The sequence below is a fragment of the Lagenorhynchus albirostris genome, chromosome 16 (assembly GCF_949774975.1).
Source record: "Lagenorhynchus albirostris chromosome 16, mLagAlb1.1, whole genome shotgun sequence".
Classification (NCBI taxonomy): Eukaryota; Metazoa; Chordata; class Mammalia; order Artiodactyla; family Delphinidae; genus Lagenorhynchus; species Lagenorhynchus albirostris.
The window spans coordinates 59,503,525-59,528,914 of record NC_083110.1 but is presented as its reverse complement, the minus strand read 5'-3'; the positions used below and the strand labels follow the sequence as shown (position 1 = coordinate 59,528,914).

Here is a 25,390-nt window from a genome sequence, read left to right as displayed (position 1 = left end):
TTTTAGTGTCCCTGCTTCTGTAAAATTACCAGGTGTAGAATTTTTATTCAGGACAGTATTATATATCCATTTCATCACCACTGAAAGATTTTATACTCTCCTTTTTAAGGTAACTATTGAGAAGTAAGTGATCAAGTATATTTTTTAACTTTATTTCTAGGAATAAACCCTGAGAAGAGAAACTTTTAGTTTTTCTAAAAAATAGGAGAAAAAACATATACAAAAGCTTCAGATCCTAGCTCAATTATCACTTCCTGATGGATGCCTTCCCAGACCTCCCTGGTACATACCACCATGCACCTTTCCTTCTTAACCCTTATCACAGTTTTAATTTTATATTTATTATGATTGTTTGATTAATTAATGTCTATCTCTCCCACTAAACTGTCCCTCACAGTTGTCCAGCTTTTTATTTTGTAATAGTCTCAAGTTAAGATCTTATCTATTTATGAAGCTGTCTAGGAATTCATTTTCATTACTATCTCTGGAAACATTCTGCTAGAACTCTGAACAACTATATTTGAAGGCACCACACTAATAATAACTACAGATTTTATTTTTAATTACATACCTTAACAAATTGTGTAGCTTCACACTTTTTTCTCCTCTGTATAACAACACTTTATTTTTTATAGGAGCTTGCCAATAAATTATTTGGAAATTCATTATATCATATGAAAAATAATTTGAGAGACAGATCATTACTCATCCTAGAGATGAGTCAACAAGTCATAAAGGTAAATTGACTTATTCAAGCTCCTGCCTAGCGTCACCAAAATCAAAAAATAAAGGCCTTTTGATTCCCAATCAGGTACAGCTTGTACAATCTACCCTTCTTTCGTAACACTTTGTTTCTTCCTTCAAGGAGAAAAAACTAAAACTCCATTTCAAAAAGTCCTCTTGATTAAATTAGTATCGGTGCAGAGCAAGTGACTGACTGGTTATTATACTAAATATTAACACCTTACTTATATATTTATTTATGCCTAATATTTCCTAAAAATGAATAAAATTTTTACATACGGACTTGGCCACTACATCATGCACTAAAGTTGGGCTTGATAATATGTAAGATAAATGTTGGGTTGGCCAAAAAGTTTCCATAAGGAAAAACCTGAATGAACTTTTTGGCAAACCCAGTATTTAACATTTCTAGTAAGCATTTTATAATTTATTACATGATTTATCAAAAGTTTAGTATAAGAAATTATAAACAACTGCAAAGAAAACAAAAGAAACTCTAAAACATTTTAAGTAAATGCTTAAATTTAAATCAAGACACTTAAATTTAAACAAGACACTTCAAACTAACAACATTGTAAATCAACTATACTTCAATTAGAAAAAATAAAATTTTAAAAGTGCTGGAAAAAAAAAGACTTCAAAGAAAGAAAGAAGTTCCAACTGGGAAAAAAATTAATTAAAAACAAGAAAGGCATCTAATTTCATTATTTAGGAAATTTAATATTCTTAACGAAGTTTCTACATTTGAGTCCAATGCCAAACAATCATGAAATACAGTACAATCTGAAATACACATCAAAACATCTGTTGAAGGGGCTTCCCTGGTGGCGCAGTGGTTGAGAGTCCGTCCGCCTGCTAATGCAGGGGACACAGGTTCGTGCCCCGGTCCGGGAGGATCCCACATGCCGCGGAGCGGCTGGGCCCGTGGGCCATGGCCGCTGGGCCTGCGCGTCCGGAGCCTGTGCTCCGCAACAGGAGAGGCCACAACAGTGACAGGCCCGCGTACCGCAAAAAAAAAAACAAAACATCTGTTGAAGCTAAGGATAATTATGTTGTTAATGACCCTCTCATCAGCAGGTCAATTCTCATTCAAGTAGCATAAGTGACTAAAAAGAAGAGGTAGTACATAAAATAGGTCTACAAAACTTATAAACCTCTTTAGGACAATTAACTCATTTTGGTTATTCCTATAGATTAACAGAAAACACTTACCCAAAGATTGTTCTCATAATAGAAGGCATCTAGAAGCTTCACTATATTAGGGTGATCACAAGATGCTAATATATCAATTTCAACCATGTAATCTTCAAGTTCTTCTTCAGATTTGGTGTCAATCACCTTTGCAGCAGCTAAAACATTGGTCTCTTTATTCTGGGCCTAAAAACAAAAGTATCAGAAGTTCATGCTTATAACACATACTTGCTTTTTTTTTTTTTTAATAAACTTTATTTTTTAGAGTAGTTTTAGTCTCCCAGCAAATCTGAGCAGAAAGTACACAGAGTTCCCATGTACTCTCCTCCCTACACATGCACGGCCTCCCCCGCTATCAACATTCTGCACCACAGTGGTACATTTGTTACAACCGATGAACCTATATTGACACATCATTATTACCAAAAGTCCACTGTTTACATTAGGATTAACTCCTGGTATGTGCTCTACGGGTCTGGACAAATGTACGATATGTATCCACCATTATAACATCATACACAATAGTTTCACTGCCCTAAAAATCTCTATGCGCTGCCTATTCATCCTGCCCTTCTTCCTAACCCCTCCACTGATCTTTTTACTGTCTCCATAGTTTTGTTTTTCATACAGTATGTAGCCTTTTCAGATTGGCTTCTTTCACTTAGTAACAAGCGTTTAAGATTCCTCCATGTCTTCCCATGGTTTGATACCTAATTTCGTTTTAGCGCTGAAGAATAGTCAATTACATAGATGTGCCAGTTTGTTTATCCATTCACCTACTGAAGACATCTTGGTTGTTTCCAAGTTTAATCAATCATGAATAAGGCTGCTATAAACATCTGTGTGCAGGTTTTTGTGTGGACATTAAGTTTTCAACCCCTTTGAGTAAGTACCAAGGAGCAGAATTACTGGATCATATGGTAAGAGTATGTGTAGTTTTGCAAGATACTGCCAAACTGTCTTCTAAAGCGCCTATACTATTTTGCATTCCCAACAGCAATGAATGAGAGTTCCTGCTGCTCCACACCCCTGCCAACATTTGGTGTTGTTGGTATAAATTTTTGTCATTCTAATAAGCGTGTAGTGGTGTCCCCCTGTTTTAACTAGCAACTCCCTAATGGCATATGATACTGAGCATCTTTTCATATGCTTATTGGCCATCTGAATATCTTCTTCAGTGAGGTGTCCAAATCTTCTGGCCATTTTTTATCAGACTGTAGGTTTTCTAATTGTTGAGGTTTAAGAATTCTTAATATATTTTGAATAACGGTCTTTTATCAGATATATCTTTTGCCAACATTTTCTCCAAGTGGCTTGTCTTCTCATTCTCTTGACATACTTATTTTTTAAAGATAGCCTAAACATAAATACTAACTGATGCATGCTTTTCACTGTGCTAAGTGCTTTATATACACATACGATAGAATTTCAAATTGCAGGCTCTACTGGGTCAGACTGGTAGGGCTCAAATTCTGATTCTGCCACTTGTTAACTATGTTGCTTGGGCAACTTACAAACTCCCTTTTTTAGTTTTAGCTTCCTCATCAATAAAACATACTTATATCTCACGAGTTTGTGAGAATTAATAAATACTTGCCAAGTGAAAAGAATACATATAAACATTTAATACAACACCTGCCACACATAGTAAAGATTCAAACATCTTATCTGGAATTATTACTATTATTATTTAATCCTCAAAATGACCCCATGATATATTAGCATCCCTACTTTTAAGGAGGATAAATAAATTTAGAGACATGATATATTAGCATCCCTACTTTTAAGGAGGATAAATAAATTTAGAGACATTAAAAGGCTTCCCCGAGGTCATGTAGAGCTAGTAAGAGGCTGAATCAGGATTCAAATCCTGGTTGTTTCCAAAGCCCTTTCTTTATTTTAATCATTACCCTTTCCAGTTTCCCTATACTTCCATCAGTTTAATTATTTTTCATTGTTTTTAGTACTTTAACTTTTCCATTTTAATTGAATAACTTCTCACCTCCATTTATTAGAAATGAAAGGTTTCCAAATATGTAGTAGAAGCCAAGATCATTTTTTAAAGTTAGGAATCAAATCTTAAAATACTAATGGGTTTTTAAAAGACATTTCAATATTATATATGTTACCATCACTTCAGTAAATCTATCACCTTAAAAGAAAAAATAGCAAACTTTCAAAAGCTAGTAATAAGTGTTTTAATAAACAAATAAATGTCCAAATCCCATTTTTAATAATTTATAAGGAGATCATTTTACAAAAAAAAATGCATGCACAAAATATTCATCAAAGCACTGTTTACAATAAAGAAAACTTAATCAGCCTAAATGTCCATTAACGGGAACCTACTTAAATCATTCAGTATGCTTCTACAATGGAAAATTATGCAACCATTAAAATTATTTGACTAACCAATTAATATTTCTTAAGATGGGACAAAAGCCACAACATATCACTGAATGGAAAAAAAGTAACTTACTAAACACAAAAGGTATGCAGTTTTACAAAACTACACATCCATTTTCACACAGGGATAGCTACATAAGAAATATCTGGAAAGACATCATCAGTGGGGATGGCAGAGTTTCACGTGCTTTTGACTTTTTCTGTATTTTTCATATTGTTTACATTTTTAAATGGACATGTATTATTTTTACAGAGGCAATAAGATACAAAAAAATCAGTCTATGGGATATTTCTTAGGGATCTATTATCTAACCTTTGAGATGATGATGAAAGAATAAACAAACCAGTTATCAGCTTATATATAGGAATTCTCCTAAGTAGATTTTGCTACATTTTACTTCCTTAGGTAGAAAGAATAAACAAACCAGGTATTAGCCTATATATGGGAATTCTCCTAATTAGATTTTGCTACATTTTACTTCCTTAGGTAGAGGTAAAAATTAATACTAATTACTAACAAAGTAACCCTAATGTTTAGGGTTCACAGAATATGTATGGATAAAAAGATAACTTTATCAGTCATAACTACCACTCTAGAATAATATGCTAATCTACCATATTTTATCAAATCTACGAAGTCTTTTAAGATGTGCCATTATCTTATGCTCCACTAAGGAAGAAAAACTGGAAGGCACTTTATCATTTAGAACTTTCACATTATTCCTTTTTAAGAGCTCTTCTGGATAAATATAGACAAAAATTGTTAGCGTATATTACCCTTGTGCATACATGAAAAATTAAACACTTCTTCACATTTAACTCCTGAGTCACTTTTTCACTCAGAATTATCTAATGTCTGTGTTTTTCCACACAATATCATTCTCTAGCCATGAAAAGCTTTGGTGATGCAGCATTTCTTTAAAAAGTGCCCCTCTACTACTGTCTCCAAAATTTTCTTTGAAGCCACTGTCTCCCATTTTGCAATTATAATGCTGATACTTTCTTGAGCTTACCACAGGTGCTAAATGAAGCTTTCAGATGACAACCAGGACTCACATTCTTTCTTCAAAACGTTCTTAAATGGTTTATTGATTGAAACATCAAGGGTTTGCAACTGTATGACACCAGAGATACAACTACGTTCACAAAGCATAAGCAATGATAGATACATCACAACTGCCATCTGGCGAACAATACTAAGGCGTCAATCAATAAATTGGGACATATCCCAATTTGAGAGATGTTTAAAAGTTAAAAGTCTGGGCTTCCCTGGTGGCGCAGCGGTTGAGGGTCCGCCTGCCGATGCAGGGGACGCGGGTTCGTGCCCCAGTCCGGGAAGATCCCACATGCCGCGGAGCGGCTGGGCCCCTGAGCCATGGCTGCTGAGCCTGCGCGTCTGGAGCCTGTGCTCCGCAATGGGAGAGGCCACAACACTGAGAAGCCCGTGTACCGCAAAAAAAAAAAAAAGTCTATCATAACTGGTAAAATATGACATTACGTTTATCTCTCTAAGAAAGACACTACAGTTGAAAAAATAATAAATAGAACTCGCCCTCTCCCAAGTCAGGAAATAAGCCAGTGAGAAATAAGCCCTTCTCTCACCATTTTAACTTAACACTTTGGGAAGAAAGAGTACAGAGGAACTGTTCTTAAAGAGGAACACTATAAAATACAAGCCCTGGTAAGAGACCAAGGATATTGTGAGTAAAGTTAAAAGTCATCCTGCTTCTGCATGCCTCTACCAATGTCCTGGAAGATTTTAAAGATGTGTATTTTACTTGTGAATAGAATGGCATGAAAGGGGAAAAATAATTAATACTAGATAATCTCTAAAGTTCTTTGTAGTAACAAATTTCATTATTCCATTGCCCTGGGTATACTAATTAAACCAAGAATAATAGCATTTGGTTTAATATAAATAATAAATAAAATTTACATTAGAAAATATAGTGCTTCTTACATTATTGTTTGAAAATAACTTGATTACTCATCAGGATCTGATTCCAGAGAACTCTAAAAATCAAAACTGAAATAAACGTTGTTAAGTGTGTAAAACTATCAACAAACATAATGCAAATAAAGTGTTAAAAAGTATACTAATTAAACCAAGAATAATAGCATTTGGTTTAATATAAATAATAAATAAAATTTACATTAGAAAATATAGTGCTTCTTACATTATTGTTTGAAAATAACTTGATTACTCATCAGGATCTGATTCCAGAGAACTCTAAAAATCAAAACTGAAATAAACGTTGTTAAGTGTGTAAAACTATCAACAAACATAATGCAAATAAAGTGTTAAAAAGAAACAGTCTCGGGACTTCCCTGGTGGCTCAGTGGTTAAGAATCCGCCTTCCAGTGCAGAGGACCAGGGTTCGAACCCTGGTCCAGGAAGATCCCACATGCCACAGAGCAACTAAGCCCGTGCGCCACAACTACTGAGCCCGCGCTCTAGAGCCCACGAGCCACAACTACTGAGCCCACGAGCCACAACTACTGAAGCCTGGCGCCTAGAGCCCGTGCTCCGCAACAAGAGAAGCCACAGCAATGAGAAGCCCGCACACTTCAACGAAGAGTAGCCTCTGCTCGCCGCAACTAGAGAAAGCCCGTGCACGGCAACAAAGACCCAATGCAGCCAAAAATGAATAAATAAATAAATTTATTTTAAAAAAAACCAGTCTCATCTACCACCTAAAGCATGAAAATTCTTCACATAAAGATGTAATTATAACTAAACAAATGTTAATAAAAACAAGAATGAAATAACAAATACTCAGATATTAATTTAAAGGAGACATAACTTCAATACATAAACAGTTTTCAGAGATCAGTTGTGATAACTTAAAAATCACTATGTTTTTATCTTCACGAATCACAGGAGCCAAGGAAAGAGACTGGAATAACTAAAACTCAGAAACCTGGAGCAAAGATTCTGCAGAGCTGAAACTGAGCTCCCTGAGGAGAGAGTGCTGCTCTGCTCAGCTGCTGCTGGCAGCTCTGAACTTGGAAGAGAATCTTGTGGGGCTAGGGTACCTTTTGAAGAAGAGGAGACTAGCCAACTGGAGCTGGTGTTAGTAAGGGCTGTGATGAGGCTGGCTCTGTGAGTGCTGGAAAAACTACAAACTGAATTCAGGACTACTGTTGCTGGAGTGAAGAATTTCCACTAGGATGATGGTCAAAGTAACAGGAAAGCAGACAGGGAGCCCACAGGAAACAAAGAGAAAGGTGTAGGTTCTTTCTTCCTCCTCCTCCTTGCAGCCTCCCTCTAGTGCTCCATACTTCTGAAACCTAAAAGTGAGCAGCTGGCAAGTCAGCAATGTGATTTGCAAAATCTTAGAACAGCATCACAAAGTAGAGCTATAGAAGGGGGTGTCTGGAGCTGAAAGACACGAATTTAATAAGTGGCATAATCCTTCTAAAACAGATGAGGATTATAGATGGGAGAACTAAGACACAGAGTAGTATTAAATATTTGGTTATGCAGAATCTAAAAAGAAATGATACAAATGAACTTATTTACAAAACAGAAACAAACTCATACTGGGAAGGATGGGGGGAAGGGATAGTCACGGAGTTTGGGATCAACATGTACATGCATGTACCAGGCCCCAGGTTCATTCCCCGGCACCTCCAGCTGTTAGTTGGCTTTCAACAAGCCCCTTAAAGGCAGACTGAGCTATTCTTGGGGCTTCCCTGGTGGCGCAGTGGTTAAGAATCCGCCTGCCAATGCAGGGGACACGGGTTCGAGCCCTGGTCCGGGAAGATCCCACATGCCACAGAGCAACTAAGCCCGTGCGCTACAACTACTGAGCCTGCACTCTAGAGCCCATGCTCAGCAACGAGACAAGCTGCTGCAATGCGAAGCCTGCGCACCGCAACGGAGAGTAGCCCCCGCTCTCTGCAACTAGAGAAAAGCCTGTGCACAGCAACAAAGACTCAACGCAGATAAAAATAAAATAAATAATAAAATAAATAAAACTTTTAAAAACATCTATGCATTTAAAAATAAAGAAATAAAATAGATAACCAACAAGGACCTACTGTATAGCACAGAGAACTCTGCTCAATGTTATGTGGCAGCCTGGATGGGAGGGGAGTCTGGGGGAGAAGAGATGCATGTATATGTATAGCTGAGTCCCTTTGCTGTGCACCTGAAACTATCACAACATTGTTAATCAGCTATACTCAAACATAAAATAAAAAGTTAAAAAAATTAAAAATAAATATTGATTAATAAACATTCAAAGTTCCAAAGAGCAGTTAAGTGAGGGAAAAAAAAAAGAATAGCACTAGAGAAAGCAGATAGTTTTAGATTGTTTAGCTATTGTTGCTACCTGTTTTACATTATATGCTAATTCTGGTGATCTTCTCAGAGCCCTGATACGATTTTGCTAGGAATGAGTGTGAATATCAAATGAGAATAAAATTACTCAACATCACTTGGCAAAGATATACAGTTGCTTTCCATTATTTGTGCTAGTTATGTTCTATATAGGTCACTACAAATCCTGAATTAGTGAATACTGAACCACTGCTCCTAAAAGAAATACACACACACATCCCTCCTCACATAGATTATAATCTTCAATCTCAAAAACAACTCATCCTGGTAGATTCTATTTTCTTTGTTTTACAAAAGAGAAAATGAGGGTCAGAAATGTTAGGTGGCTGCCCCAATTAACAGGTACCAGAGCTGGGATTCAAACCCCATCCAACTCGTCCCAAAGCAGGAGCTTCTTGCACTTCACTACATTGCTCTCTACTGTCTCCATCCTTTGGAAATCTCTGTATGAGAGCTGAGACAAGAAGACGTAGCATCACCTAGTTCAATCTCAGCATGTAATGTGTGGGTCTAGGGACTCACATTTTACATAGCTTTGCACACATACACAAATGACTGTGAAAGTAATGCATGTATAGACTTGGGGACTACAAACAGATTTTAGCAAGTAGACAAATTCACAAATACAGAATCCGCAAATAATGAGGATCAACTATACTCTTCCCATCTGGAAAATATTACAGAAATCCTTTTTAAAAAAGCATTTTTCGGGGAATTTCCTGGCAGTCCAGTGGTTAGGACTCTGCGCTTCCACTGCAGGGACCACGAGTTCATCCCTGGCTGGGGAGCTAAGATCCCACATGCCGCTTGGCATCGCCAAATAAATAAATAAATAAATTTTTTTTTTTAAAAGAATTTTCATCTCATTTCCTGAATTCTGCAAAAGAGAAAGGAATATACTCTATATTCTCTTTATATTCCCAAACACTATTTTATTTATATTGTTCTGGTTATTTATTGAAAACTGAGTTACTGCCGGTCAAGATACCAACAGCAAAATGTCAGTAATAAGTTAATGTTGGCTAAATCTGCAGTTTCCAAAATGTTTTACCAATTCTCAGATCACACAGTTTTCCCACTTATTTCAAGGACTTGCTGACTCGGAGCAGCCTGAATAAACTGAAACATTATTGACAATTGTGTGAAAGATAAGCTGTGGAAATTTGCATAGGCTGCGTAGTTGAAAAGATGAAAAAGTGAGAACACGAAAAGACAATTTCAAAAAAATATTTAAAAATACGACAAAGATGTACTACTTCTGGACATTAACTCAAGAAAAATAAAGGCTTTTAGATGGTAAGGAAGGTCATTGCCACACAACCATTCTCAACGTTAAATTATAAAAGGACCAGAACATGCTGCTGTCAAGGTAAGTTATTCCACACAAATACTAACATTTTTACAAAGAAGGAAAAAAGAAAAGCCAGCACGTTAAAGCTATTTTTGCAATCCAAAGTTTCAGTTACCTCTTTTAAAACATAAATGTATACATGCTAGGAATTTGGACTTCATGTGGTATTGAGTACAAAACATAATGCGGTATTTAATAAACACCAAATAACTTTAGTAATAGTACAGAAGTAGTTGCCTACTCTGAAAGGAGACTTTCTTTCTCCTTTCATAGAAAAAGAGAAAGAGAAAAATGATGACTATATAGAGGGAGGGAAAAAATGTGAAAAGGAGAACTGTTAAGTGAAATAAAGCAATGTGTAGAAGAGTATTTTAAAATATGACCCCTTTTTTATTTTGAAAAATTCAAACCTACAGAGAAGTTGAGTGAACAGACAGTGAACACCCATACACCCCTCACCCAGAGTCACCAATTAACATTTTGTTATATTTGCTTTTCTCACTCTCACATACACATACAAGATCCACACACATATATTTTACATATATATGTAAAAGATATGTATGTATGTGTATAGATATGTATATACTAACACACACACACATGCATCTTTTTTATTATGCCACTTGCAAAGTAAGCTGCACTTCACATATAACCACAATATAATTAACATACCCAAAGAATTTAACATTGATACAATATCTAATATATACTCCATATTCAAATTTCTCAAATATCTAAAAAAAAAAACTCCTTTATTGCATACATTTTTAAAAGTTCAAACCATGGATTTGTCTGATTGTTTCCTCATTATCAGATTCAGGTTAAATATCTTTAACAAAAATACTATATTAGGTGATTATACAGTTCCCACTGAATTACATCAGAAAATACAGTTCCTCCTGTTACTGTTGATTAACCCCAGGTTTGATCACTTGATTAAGATGGTATCCATCAGCTCTCTCTACCAAAAAGGTACATTTACTGGGTGATACTTACGATACTTATGGGGTGAAACCATGTTCCTCCACAGCCTTCCACACAATGATTTTTTTAGCATCCATCAATAATTTTTGCCTGAATTATTATAGTGTGGTTGCAAAATAGTGGTTTTTCTAATTTTATCAATCTTTATATATTAACTAACTAGTATTCCTCTATTAGGCTACTATTTTGTTGATATTTTTGTTGCTCAAAACTAACAGGTATTCTTTGGGCATGTCTCCATTAATTTCTGAGCATATCTTTGCTTTCTGGTCCAAGATATCCAGGCTCCTTTGGGAAAAACGAGTAGTGGGGAGGCTTTTACTTTTCTATTTTTATCACTTTTGTACTTCTCTAGCCCAGACCTGGATCAGACTTTTCAACGAGCCCTGGCTCCTTTTAGTGGGGAATGGTATTTAGAAACCAAGAGCTAGGAGTACTAGTTATCATTACTTCTAGGCCTTTTCAGTGGAAAACAGGAATATGTATATATGTATTTAGTGTGTGTGTGTGTGTGTGTGTGTGTGTGTGTGTGTGTGTGTTGGGGGCATGAGTGCATGTTTTATCACGAGTTCAAACTAAAACCTCCAGTTCAAAAATCAATGTCACAGGGTTCCTCCTTACATTTCATGCTTATAACCCCTTTCTCGGAGTTACAACCCTAGTTCCGAAAACAGCACTATATTAATTAATTTGCTCTATCCTATAGTACATATAAAGTATTTTCAGAATTATAACATTAGTATCACTACTAGTAACAAACCTATTTAATAAAGTTCAAGCATTCTTTGCTGTTCTTTTTATCCTTTAAATATATCCCACTAGTCAGAGCACTCTATTCAAAAATCATTTGGGACTTCCCTGGTGGCGCAGTGGTTAAGAATCCGCCTGCCAATGCAGGGAACACGGGTTCGAGCCCTCGTGCAGGAAGATCCCACGTGCCACAGAGCAACTAAGCCCATGTACCACAACTACTGAGCCTGCACTCTAGAGCCCACGAGCCACAACTATTGAGGCTGCGTGCCACAACTACTGAAGCCCGCGCACCTAGAGCCTGTGCTCCACAACAAGATAAGCCACCACAATGAGAAGCCCGCGTACTGTAACGAAGACCCTACGCAGCCAAAAATTAATTAATTAATTAATTAAAAACATCATTTGAAGCACTTTTCCAGTATGATTATGCTATCAATTTGACAGGCAGTTAAGTTCACCTGTATATACTAACGTGCATGTGTTGATATATTTTCAGTTTTACAAACAAGCATTTGTATATATGCTCATACAGGCATAAAACTTTACCTGAAAAGATACACAGATATTATTATAGTGGCTAAATTCAGGAAAAAAGACTGGCGGGGAAGGCTTTCATTTTTCAATTTTATCATTTTTTGTATTGTTCAAGTTTCTAACCACATGAGTATATCCATCCTTGAGTTCTTTTAAATTAACAGGTTATCTAAAAGGTAGAATTATTTTTATATATTCTTCTTTATACTTTGCTATATTTTCAAAATAATAGTATTTACATTTCTAGAAATAGAGAAAATATATTTTTGGTTTTTTTAGGGTAGAATAGAGCGTCATATCAATCCACAGAAAAAAATTATATTCCAGATGAATTAAAATTAAAATTCTTCATAACTGAACTATTAAGAAGTTTAGAAGAAAATATAGATAAATATTTATCTAATTTCTGGGTAGGGAAGGCTTTTCTAAGCATGAAAGTGAAGGAAAAAAAAGCAAAGTAACATATTGACAGATTTTGTAGAATAAAGAACATTATATGTCTTTATATCAAAAAAGCAGCACAAACTAAAGTAACTAAAATAACTGCACCATTATTATAAAGTGCTCATTTTCATAGTACATAAAAAGTACTTTCAAATCAACAAGAAAACAACTCTATTAGAATATGAATAATTCAATTAATTTTTAAACGGCAATCTCTTTAAAAATGAGAGAAATGGGAAATGAAATAAACAGATACTCTTTTTGTCTACTGAAAAAGCAAATACTTTTTTAAAAGGATAAAAACTAACATTGAAAAAGGTCAAGGAACAAAGGCACAGAAATAGACCACTGTTGGGTTGTTTCAATAGGTATAACCCATGTATATATACGTAAGTACACAGAAAAACATCTAGAAACATATACATGAAACTGATGATGGGGAGTTCCCTGGTGGTCCAGAGGACAGGATTCAGCGTTTTCACTGCCGTGGCCTGGGTTCAATTCCTGATCAGAGAACTGACATCCCGCAAGCCACGCAGCACGGCCAAAAAAAACCCCAAAAAACAGAATAAACAGAAAAAGAAACCGATGATAATAGTTACATTTATGGAGAGAAGAGAAGGAACAATAATTAGAGTAATGGTCAAAGAAACTAATTTCAATCTCTAATAAGTTAATTTTCCCAATAAATAGAACTTCTTTAATTATTTGTATTGGATTGGCCAAAAAGTTCATTCAGGTTTTTCCATAACATCTTACAATATAATTAAAAATTAATTTAAAAATAAATTTATAAACCTTTCTAGAGTAATTTCACAGTAAACATTAATAAATGCTCACGTATTTTGCCCTAACAATTCTACTTCTAGGAATTTATCCTAAAGAAATAGGAAATTCATAGAAATATACCACGTGTATATGGACATTTGACATATGATGGAGGCACTGCAAAGCAATACGGAAAGGGTGGTCTTTTCGGTAAACTGTGTTGAGACAACTGGGTATCTACACAGAAAAAATGAAACTGGACCCCTACTTCACACTATAGACAAAAACCAACATTAGTTTAATTACAGACCTGATGTATAAGAAGAAGGCAACACCATAAAACTTTAAGAACATAACATAGGAGGACATCTTCATCACCCTGGGTAAGGAAACTTTAAGACAAAAAGCACTAAGTATAAAAAGTTAATAAGCTGAATTACATTAAAATCTGAAATGTCTATACAAAAGAAGGATATCACAAAGAGAAAGAAAAGACAAACTACAAAGCAAGAGAAAATAATGTGCATCATATATAACTGGAGAGGATTAGTTAACAGAATATATAGACTCCCATAAATCAATGAGAAAAAGAAAAAGAATCCAAAAGACTTTAACAAGCACTTCAGAAAAGAAGAAATCCAAATGGCCAGTAAGTATATAAAAAGGAACTCAACCTCATTAGTAATCAGACAAAGAAAACCCCAGCAGGAACAGGAATTGACTGTAAATGGGCACAAGGGAACTTCAGGTGGTCAAAAGCGGATTCTAAAGCTAGATTGTAGCGATGGTTGCACAACTGTACAAAGTTATTAAAACTCATCAAGTTATAAACATAAAATAGGTGAATGCTGAGTTATATAAATTATACCTCAATACAGCTATTTTTTTAAAATGGGCAAACAAACAGGAAATTTCCACAAAAAAGAAAATACCCAAATATTCGATAGGCACATGACTCAATTTTTTTAGTCATAAGGAAAATGTAAATAAAACCACTTCACACTCACCAGAATGGCTAACATAAAATATTAATAACAGTATTAATAACAATAGCAAGTGCTGATGAGGACAAAGAGCAATTGAGAAAATCCCCATCCCTTACTTATGAGGGTATAAAGTCATACAATCACTTTGGAAGACTGGCCATAAGTAAGGGATGGGGATTTTCTCAATTGCTCTTTGTCCTCACCAACGCTAGTTCAAAAATGTATTTTTGACCTAGAATTCTACGACCAAACTATACATCAAGTATGACATTATAATACAGACATATTCAGACAGGCCTGGTCTTAAAAACCAAACCTTCCATTCATCCTTTCTCAGAAGACTACTGAAGGCTGTACATAACCAAAATAAGGAAGAAATTCCAATAGGAAAAACAAAGCATTTAAGAGACTCTTGAAGTAGTCTGAGCTCCTAAGATTTCTGGGGAGGAAAATTATAAGCCATTATTGAGAGATATTAAAAAAAAGACCTAGAGATAAAACATATGCATAGGTAGGAAGACTCAGTATCAGGGAGACGTTAATTTTTCCAAAGTTGATCTAAATATAAATTCAATAAAACCCCTTCAAAAAGGCACAACAGGTTTTTTTGTGGAACTCAATTAAGCTAATTCTAAAATGTACATGAAAGCACTAAAGGCCAAGAATATACTAGACACTGCTGAAAAAGAACAAGGGGAAGTCTTTCTCTAGCAGAGATTTGTTTCAATGCTTTCCTAATTAAGACAGCAGGATACTGACAAAGGAATAGACTCATAGATCAATGAAGAGACTAGAGATCGCAGAAACAGACACATGTTGCAGACAGCACTGCAGAGCAGTGGAAGAATAGTTTCCCCCAGTGATGAGTCTTGGGACAATTGTGTATCCATCGGAGAAAAAAATGAAATTGGACCCCTATATCATACCATTTGCAAAAATCTATTTTAACATTTAGGGTTGTAGACCTAAATGTTAAAGGCAAAATCATAAAGCTCTTAGAAGATAAAATAGGGGATTATCTCCATGATCTCAGGTTAAGAAAGCCTTTCTTTTCTTTCTTTTTTTTTTTCCCAAAGATCTAATTAGCTTTATTAGGTGATTCATCAATCAGGCAGCATCCCATCCAACAACTGGAAGGACACTCCAGGAAAGAATTTCTCAAATACAATACAGAAAGCATTAACTGAAAAAGAAAAAACAAAGTTGGAGTATATTAAAGTCAAGAACTTCCTGTTCATAAAAAGACACCATAAAGAAAATGAAAAGACAGGCACAGAATGAAAATGTATCTGCAATAACCATAACCAGCAAATGGTTAAAATCCAGAATACACTACAAATAAACAAGAAAGACATCCAAGAGGAACATGAACAAGAAACTTGAACACAAAAGAAGAAATTCCAATTACTAATAAACCTATGGCAAGAATCACTTATTAGCAGTCAGAGAAAGATGTATTAAAAGCACAAGGAAAACTATAACATCAGATTGTCAAAACTTAAAAATTCTGACAATATCAAATGTTGGAGAGAATGCAGAGCAAGGAAATTATCATACGCTGCTGATGGGAGTGTAAACTGGTATAGTATGGCATCATCTAGTAAAATTAAAGATACACTACCCTATAACCCAGCAATTCTACTCCTGAGTCTTAGTGAAACTCATACATATATGCACCAGTACTGTGTATAAAAGCCAAACACTGGAAACAACTGATATATCCATTAACAGTACAATGGTAAATAATTGGTGATGTAACCATATATTGGAATTCTATGCAACAATTAACTACATACCGCTTTAGCGATAACAAAGACAAACCTCACAAACATAATGCTGATTTCAAAAGAGGCAAGACACAAAATACACTCAATACATACAAAACTAAAGTTATCATGTTTAGTTATACACTCCTAGATAGTAAACTATGAAGAAAGGAAAGAAATGAAAAACTTACAGATAGGATAGTGGTTTCTTTTAGAGGGAGAGAGGAAGTAATTCAGAAAGGAGGTGGGAAGGATTCTGGGGTACTGGCAGAATTCCTTTACTCTGATGGTTGTTAATATGAGTTCACTTTACTATTGTTTGCTAAACGTACATATATGTTTTGTACTTTTCAATACAAAGATTATATATTTCACTACTTTTTTTTTTAAAAAGGTGCATGCCCATCAGGGACATAAAAAGAATCACTTTCATCCAGCACACAGTCAATAGTTCAGCTTCAATTCAACAGATCATTTCATGTCATTCCTTTTTTTTTTTTCTGTTAAAAGCAACAGAAATCCAAACATGAAAAATTGTGAGGGATACTACATATCTTCATTTATGTGTCAAATAATACTATTAAAAAGAGAAAATAAATTTAAAATTGGGAAGATCTTTCAGGCAAGAGAGTAACTGTTACAGAGTTGTATAGTGCAGGACTGAGTGCAGAGCATACAACAATATGACGGAAAAATGATTGCCTATTTAGAAATTTAACCTTTGTAACAGTTACTAATTTCCATAAGCAAATGACAGTTGGAATCAACTTCAGAAATAGTTTTCTATTACATACTAATACATACAATTGTAAGAAAAAGCTATCAAAGCTTTTTCTCTTACACAGAAGTCTATACATTTAAAATTCCTAGAGAATCTTGTACAATAAAAAAAGGTTACAAAAAAGGCAGAACAGCTCAGATAAGTTTAAATTTAAAATTTTCTTTTTAAAAAAAATCTCAGAGCTTACTCCTTGAAAGCATAAAAAAATGAAAGATGAAAAGAAAAGATGCAAAGAACTCACACTCTTCAAGTATCACACTAAAATAGATATCAAGCTCACAAAAATTATCCTTGACACAATCTTATAGTGTTCAACTACATGGGGTAAGTCTCTTGTTTTTCAAAATTTTTTCAATTGGTGTCCCACTATAGGAAGATACATACTTTGCAGAGTCATTAAAGAATTAAATCACATAGCATTAGCATGTCCACACAATCTGCCTGTGCCAGAAAATGGTTTACTATCTTCGTAGGTCCCTTTTCCTGTCCCATCCCATATTTTGTTTCCAAGCTGTAAATGTAACAACAGTAATTTTCTGCCATTTTCTGAGCCCTTTTTTTGTGTCTTACATTTTTTATCTCCTTTAATTCTCACACACTAAGGAGTAGGTCTTACTGATGAGAAAAATGAGACATGGAACGATTAAGTAACTTGTCCAAGGTCACAGGCTGCTATTGAGGGAGCCAAGATATAGTCCAACTCTGGAGCCAGTGTCTTAATATTACACTGTTTCTGTTCAATAAAACATTTTATACCATGAAAACTGCCCATAATCACCTACTGCCTTCTAACTACCAGATCCCAGATGCCTTGAGGATTTATTTTTGCCTTTCCTAGATAACTGCATACTCACAGAACATTAATGGGTAAAAGAATCTAAACATTTAGGGAAATCTATGATTTCCCACCTCAGAAAAAGGAGGTCCAAAGACATTAAATTTCTCGAAGATCTCGAAGCTGGTTTGTAACAACCAGCAATAAAACACAATTCTTAACTCCCAGGAGTGATCTTCCCACTGCACTAAAAGCCCAGTCTACCATACATTCTATACTGTAAGCTCTTGTTGAAATCCATAGTCTACCCTCCACATTAGGCACTGAAGTTGACTTTGTCAACTTTCACAGCACATAGTAGCTTCAGTAGCGCTCACAAGCAGGTAACACACATTCCTTCATTTCCACAAATATAAAGAGAAATGCACTATGTGCTAAGGCAATAGAATTAATCCAAATGTATATAATTTTGGCCCCTAGTCTTATCATAAAAACATAAATACATTAACATGTGACAAGTGCCATAGTAAGCAAGGTGAACAATGTGTTTTGAAAGCACACAGAAAAGAGTAGATATTCCAGACTAAGAATGAGGGGCTGTGAGATGCATTAGAGGCAGGGCAAAGGCAGACAGTGTGATGATGCTTAGAAAGAAGGAAAAATGCTATCACTTCTACCAATAGACATTAAAGTAAAAAAAAAAAAAGTAACAGTAAATATGGGGTCAGAAGACTTGAGATCAAATCTAGGCTGTGACTAGTGTGAATGTGAACAATTTGAGTCTCAGTGTCCTCATCTATGAAATGTAGATACTACTGACCTGCATATCTCGCAGAACTCTCATGGGGGCCAAATTATGTGAAAGTACTTTAAAAACTGCAGAGTCCTGTATAAACTTAAGTTATTTATATTTTCACTTCTAGGCAACCCTGTGGGTCCTTCCCCTTAAACTGTCTCATAAAATCCTCACCCTTCAGGATTAAAATATTCTGATGACATCATTCATATACTCCTTACAAGACAGTAAACAGTTAACCCATGCCTTCCTATTGAAACGGCAAACCTCTTTCTACTGAAATGAATATCTGTATGTAAAAATATGTGTATATATGTAGGTGCATGTTTTTTTAAAATTTCTTAAGCCCTGAAATTGACTTCTAGTCAATGCTTATTATATTTAGAAACTAATACCAGATGCAGGTTTTCTTCCAAAAATTTTCTATCAGAAATTCCACTCCATTTTACAGTATGCTGTCAAGCCACCAAGTCAAGAATAGTCTGCAAGTAGCAATCACTTCGCTCTCATCCCCAAGAGACTGGTTATGTATGAGCAATAGATACAACCAAATATATACTCTGGACCCCAAAAGGGAGCTTTAGTGTAAGTATATATACGAATGCAAACAGCTAGTACACAAATAGAAATCCACTGAAAAGTATAATGAGTTTCTGATTTGAAAATGCTTGAGGGCCACAACCAGACCCCTCCTTTAAATTAAAGAACACCCTCATTTCCTTTAACGTTTAACAGAGCAGACGGTAAACCTTGCCTCCGTTTGGCAACCACTCTTTAAACTACATCCAGGCCCCATTTTGTTCAACCTTAAACCCTAACTCTTAGCTACTGCTTGGATGATAACCTAAATAAAGTTCCAACGTACGTTTACGAAGTCAGAAGAAGGTCCAAGAGACAGGAACAGGACGCGGGAGCGAGAAATCCTCGTGCCACTCCGGGCCACGGGCTGTTTGATCTCACAAGTGCAACTTCCCGTTTCTCCCTCTTACCTTGTACACTTTCCCAAAGGCTCCGTCGCCCAATTCTCCTATAATTTCCCAAAACTCCTCGGGGTTTAGGTCCCTCTTCACATGTTCGTACTGCTTCTTCTTCTTCTCGCTCCCCAACTTGAAGATCTTACGGAAATTGAAGAAGGACATTCTTCCTCCCAACAGAGTTCCTTACACTTAAGGAGTAAAAACAACAATAAGAGGCAAAGTTTCTCCTCCCCGCTCTCCCGTGCGAGCCCGGCGGGCGACGGCGGGCGCTGGCTGTCCGGGCTCCCGCCGCTCCGGCCCGGCAGTCTCCGGAGAAGGCGGGGCGCGACTCCCGCTCCGGCCCGCGGGGTGGGGACGCTGCGCGGGCGGACCCTCTGCCGAGCCCGGCCCGCGGGCCGCGCGGCTAAGCGCCTGGCCCCCGGCCGGCCCTCGGGGGGCGGCACCTGCCCGGACGCTCGTCCCTCTACCGGCCCGGCCCGACGGGCCCGAGTGGTCCGGACGCCCGCGGTCACCGCGGTTAGGCCCGTGTCACGGCGAGTCTCCAGGGGCGTCGGCCACTCCGGGATAGGGACGCGGCCGGCGGCCTCTGAGGCGGGCAGTCGTCTGGCCGAGCTCTCCCGCCCCGGGCCAGGAGCCCGGGGTCTCCTCCGCAGCCGTCTGCACCCGCGGTGCGAGGTCCGCGCGTCCCCCTGGGCTCTGGGGCGCAGCCGCCGCCGCTGCCGCAGCCGCTGCCGCCGCCGCCGCCGCCGCCTAGCTCCCTCCCCAGCCCACGCAGCCTCGGCCTAAAGCGCGCGCCAACGCCGACGCCGCAGCGCGCCCGCGCGCTCCCCCGGCCGCGCGCCAGGCTCTCCGCGCACTCGCGCGGGGGGTGGCCCCTCTGGCCCCGCGCACGCGCGTTGAGCCCCGCAAGCTGGCGGCCCTAGGAGGCTTGCTTGCCCCCGGCGCGGGGTGCGCTGTTGGTGCTTGAGCTGGTACCTGGTTGACGGTTGCTCCGGGTTTGTCCTCCAAGCCCCAAATTCTTGTCAGCCAACGGCTTTGATGGAGTTGCCCCTTTGCGAAAGACCCTGTTGGTTGTGCTAGCGGATGTTTCCTCCATTCTGGATCTGGGAAAATACGTAGCGAGCGAAAGCTGAGCTGTCCCGATCTGGACCTTTTCGTTCTCAAACGGGCCCCAGAGTGAGTGGGAAGTATCTGTGGTGGCTGTTTGCTTTGGATCCAGAGCTTATGAGCTCTGTGACCTTGGGCGCCTAACCTCTCCGAGCCTCAGTTTCTTCATTGTGAAATGAAGGTCCTTAAAGTCCCGACCTGGGGGTTGTGGCGAGGAGTAAATGAGGCAATGGATGTAAGCCCTTTGCAAGGTGCCTGCACCGGCAAACGCTCAATTTCAGTTCCTGCTGTTGTTACAAGTGTGCACGTAAGACAGACATAAACATATAAAAATTGTTTAAGCCCGCTTCTTGAGTGATGACCACGACACTCCCTTGAGGGTAATCTACCTTCTTCTGGCCACATCCATAGCCGTATTCCTGGTGTCACCCTTCGTGACTCCATCTGAACCACTTACTAAGGCCTTCACTTCCTGATCTGCCTCCGGCCCCCTTGGACAGCACTAGTGGAAAAAGACCTAATGTGGGTGCTGGCTGCAATCTGTCAGATGGTGCCGCGCCTTCCCCTCCACTAGGAGGGAGCATTTTCAGAGCAGTGGCTGGTTAAGCATCACGATATGCAGGTACCTACCAACATTCCTGGCATGTGATAGGAAGGCAGATTCCATGAATGAATGCATGCATCCTTGCTATCTGGAGCAGAGGCCATTTTGCTGTCTAAGTACCCCTACCAAATCATTTTGTCCTCCAGCCCCAAAATGGCATAACAAAACCCCTCTTGTAGTAAGAGGGGTATGATGATCTTGTTTCTCAAGACTATTTTTTAATAGGTTTATTGAGGTATAACTGATATACAATAAAATGTACATATTTAAAATATATACTTTTAGGTAACTATACTCAGTATCTTGTAATAACCTATAATGGAAAAGAATCTAAAAAAGAATATATATTTTTATACATATATATATATATATATGGTCTGAATCACTTTGCTGTACACCTGAAACTAACACAACATTGTAAATCAACTACATTTCAATAAAAATGAGAAAATAAGTTATTGTAAAAATAAATAAAATAAAATATACACCTTTATGTTTTGACAAATGGAAACACCTGTGAAAACAATACCATAATTAATCTTTTCTTTTTTTTTTTTTTGTGGTACGCGGGCCTCTCACTGTTGTGGCCTCTCCCGTTGCAGAGCACAGGCTCTGGACGCGCAGACTCAGCGGCCATGGCTCACGGGCCCAGCCGCTCCGCGGTACCGGGGCATGAACCCGTGTTCCCTAGCATCCGCAGGCGGATTCTCAACCACTGCGCCACCAGGGAAACCCTATTTTTAATTAGTATCATTTATGTAGTTGGCTTTAGATGTAAAGAAAATACATACTCATTGTGGGAAATGAAGAAATGCACAAAAAAATTAAAAGTGCTATAATTCTACCATCCAGAGATAACCATTGGAAAGATTTCATTATATTTCCAAACAGACTTTCTGGCTGTGCATTAACTTTTTTTACATGGATAAAATTATAAAGATTGCATATAAATATTTGCATCCTGTACCTTTCACATTTCAATGTGATTAGTAATTGTTTTCTTCCATCATGAGATATTTAGATTGCTTAACAACTTTTCTCTGTTTCAGATAAAACATTGATAAATATCTTTGTTCACAGATCCTTTTCCACATATTTGATTATTTCCTTAGGGTAAATTACCAGAAGTAGATTTGGGTCAAAGGGTATAAGTCTGTTTCCTTTTTTTGTTCTTTTCAAAATAGAAAAACCTTTACTGTTTTCTCAATGAAAAGATAGTATATCCTTGGTGTAAATTAATTCAAATGAGACAGAAATGATAAACTAGGAAGCTGTCTATAATTCTCCCCTCCTGCCTTCACTCTCCCAGACTTCACCCTCAACCTAACCACTGTTAAAAGTTAAGCCTTAATGAGCAGGTGGGAACTTTGGATGGTAACAAAAAAGTTCTAAAACTGGATTGTGGTAATGCTTGCAAAACTGTACGCATTTACCAAAAGTCATTGGATTGTAAGCTTACAATGGGTGAATTGTATGGTATGTAAATTATACCACAATAAAGCTACTTTTAAAAAGTTATAGATGACCAAATTTTTTTCTATGCATATACCTTTTTAATATAAAAATGGTATCTGATATGGATCATGGACATCTTTCATGTCAACACAAATAGATCTATCTTTTTAATAGCTGCATAGAGTCCCAGTGTATAGCTCTACCATCATTTATTTAAGCATTTCTCTACTGGCAGGCATTTAGGTGGTTTCCAATTTTTTGTCATCACAAGCAACACTGCAGTGAGCATGCATATACAAGCATTTTTGTGTATTTGTCTGATTATATTCCTTTAAGATAAAATTCAAGAAGTGGAACTGCTGAATCAAAGAACATATTTTTAATTGTTTTTACTTGTATTGCCAAATTGGCCTCTAGAAAGGTTGTACTAATCTCTGCTCCTACTAACAATGTAGGTATGAGAATGCCAGTGTCACCAGCCCCTCAATAGCACCCAATCCATCTTTTTAAACTTTGCCAAGATAGTCCAAAATAATCTCTCATTTACAATTCTCTGATTGTTGGTGATGTAACACCTTTTCAGATGTATACTGGCCACCTTTATTTCTTATTTTATGAATTGCCTCATCATATCAATGAATAATATCAAATGACATGGTCAGTAGTGTATAAATGAGGTGATCAAGTCCAACATACTTTGGTGAAATGATTGTGGAGTTAATAATAGCTTATATAGTTTTTCCATGAAGTTACAACCACAGAAATTATTTAATAATACCAGGTGAGATGATATTTAGTCAGATTCAGATTTTCCCAATAATGACCATGATATCTAGATGTTTGTGTTAACTGTAAATATAGTTTGCCTTCCTTGAATTTTTAATCCTTTAAAAATTAAGTTTAACCAGTGGCCACGTAAAGTATTCATTTAATACACACTGTTTTGTCTCCACTCACTGACAGATTGGTGAGCGGTGAAGACAGTTCTCCGCTAACTAACCTTCACTGATAATAATAAGGATATCATTAAAAATTAAAAACTGAATATGTATGGAGTGCTTACTACATGCCAGGCACTGTGCTAAGTGGTTTACATGTATCATCTCATTTAAACCTCATATAAACCCTTTGAGGTAAGTTCTGTGATAGCTCCCAAGTAGAAGTGAGGAAAACAGAGACAACATTAAATATAAATAACATACTCATGACCTCAGAGATAGTAATGGAGGATCTGAACTTGAATCTAGATCTTGGTAAACCAGTTCCTTAGCATTTAACAACTCCACTATGACTATCTCCTTAGCCGTACTGAGCTTCTGTAATAGCTGTCTCACAGGATTGTTGCCACTGTTATTTCTTTCTCCTTCCCTTTGTAACTTGGAAACATACTCTACTCATGGTCTCCACTTTGTGAGCTCCCAAATGTATGTGTGTGTGTATGTGTAAATATGTTTATATGTGAATGTGTGTGAGTATGTGAAAGTGTATGGGTGTTGGGTGTGTTTGTGTATGAGCAATGAATATGTATGTGAATATATGTGAATGGGGGTATATGTGGGTCTGTTTGTGTGTGTGAGCATGTGTATATTTGAGTATATGTCTGAAAGTATGTGTATGTTTCTCCCTCTAGACTTTGAGGGCAGGGACTGTGTCTTGCTCATCCTTACACCCCCTGCATCTAGCCCCGTGTCTTTGTCGTATTCTATAAATTTTTTGTTGTTGGATAATGAATGAAAATAAAAGAATTTTATACCTAGTGAAATCAAGTTACATGTCAATTCCTTTTCCCTTCCAAATTTCTAATTTAGGCAGTAAATTTGCTAATAAGTTCTTTAAATGCTACTGTGGAGGTTACGTGGAAGGAGCAAATTCCTTTGGTGTACAAGCACCCTGTGGTGTAAATATATTTTTCTATCCTTGTGAACATACACTTTTAGGAAGGAATTTTTTCAGGTATTTTAAGAAAGTAACCTGCAATTATGACAATTATTCTCCTGAAATAGGATTTGTGTGTCATTCGGGAAACTACAGATTTTTGGTCATTTTTTCCTGTTTTAAAAGTAAACAAATTACTTGATTTAAGTTATTTTTGATTCAAAAAAGGAATCCAAAACTTCCTCCCTTCTACTTCATCTCCCTTTCTGCGTCATACAGAACTGTTACACTCACACTCCCACCCTCTCCTCATCCCTAGCTGCTTCTGCTCAAATGAATCATAAGCATTTCACAGTGTAATGACAAGTCTTAACATATTCAGATCTTAGGAAATTAAAAAAAAAAACTGTACAGACATACTTCTTTTATAAGTGGTATTCAAATTCCAGTTTAAAAATCTAGATGCCATAACATCTTTTCAACTTCAAGGATTTGAATAATCCATATCAAATTTATTTCATTCAGACATTAACTAGCCACAGCATTCAGGCAACTAAGCCTGTGAGGTTGATAGAAGCCTTTGTGCTAATATGGCTCCATAGTTGTATGTATTATATTTCTTCTCTCTTTGCTACATAAGACATATGTTGGATGTGATCATTTTGAGCACTGGCTCAAAATTACTTGTCCTGTGATTAACCAGCTCTGTGCACAAGTCACTACTCTACACCCTGAGGATTACACA

The 25,390-nt window shown here is 37.1% G+C and overlaps 1 protein-coding gene across 3 annotated transcripts in view; it reads right to left on the bottom strand.

Moving 5' to 3' along the window:
- The window catches only part of SLK (STE20 like kinase), a 56,731-nt gene extending 36,792 nt beyond the window's left edge, over positions 1-19,939 (bottom strand). Inside the window, exons 1-3 of one of the 3 annotated variants that reach the window (XM_060126647.1) lie at positions 19,617-19,721; positions 5,355-5,455; positions 1,957-2,121 (exon numbers count right to left, since the gene is read on the bottom strand). In XM_060126647.1, the coding sequence (XP_059982630.1) occupies positions 1,957-2,043 (87 nt within the window). In that variant the 5' untranslated portion in view covers positions 2,044-2,121; positions 5,355-5,455; positions 19,617-19,721. Of the gene's footprint in view, positions 1-1,956; positions 2,122-5,354; positions 5,456-19,616 lie in introns of all 3 variants that reach the window. The other 2 variants (XM_060126645.1, XM_060126646.1) reach the window with 2 other exon arrangements.
- Positions 19,940-25,390: the final 5,451 nt, after the last annotated feature.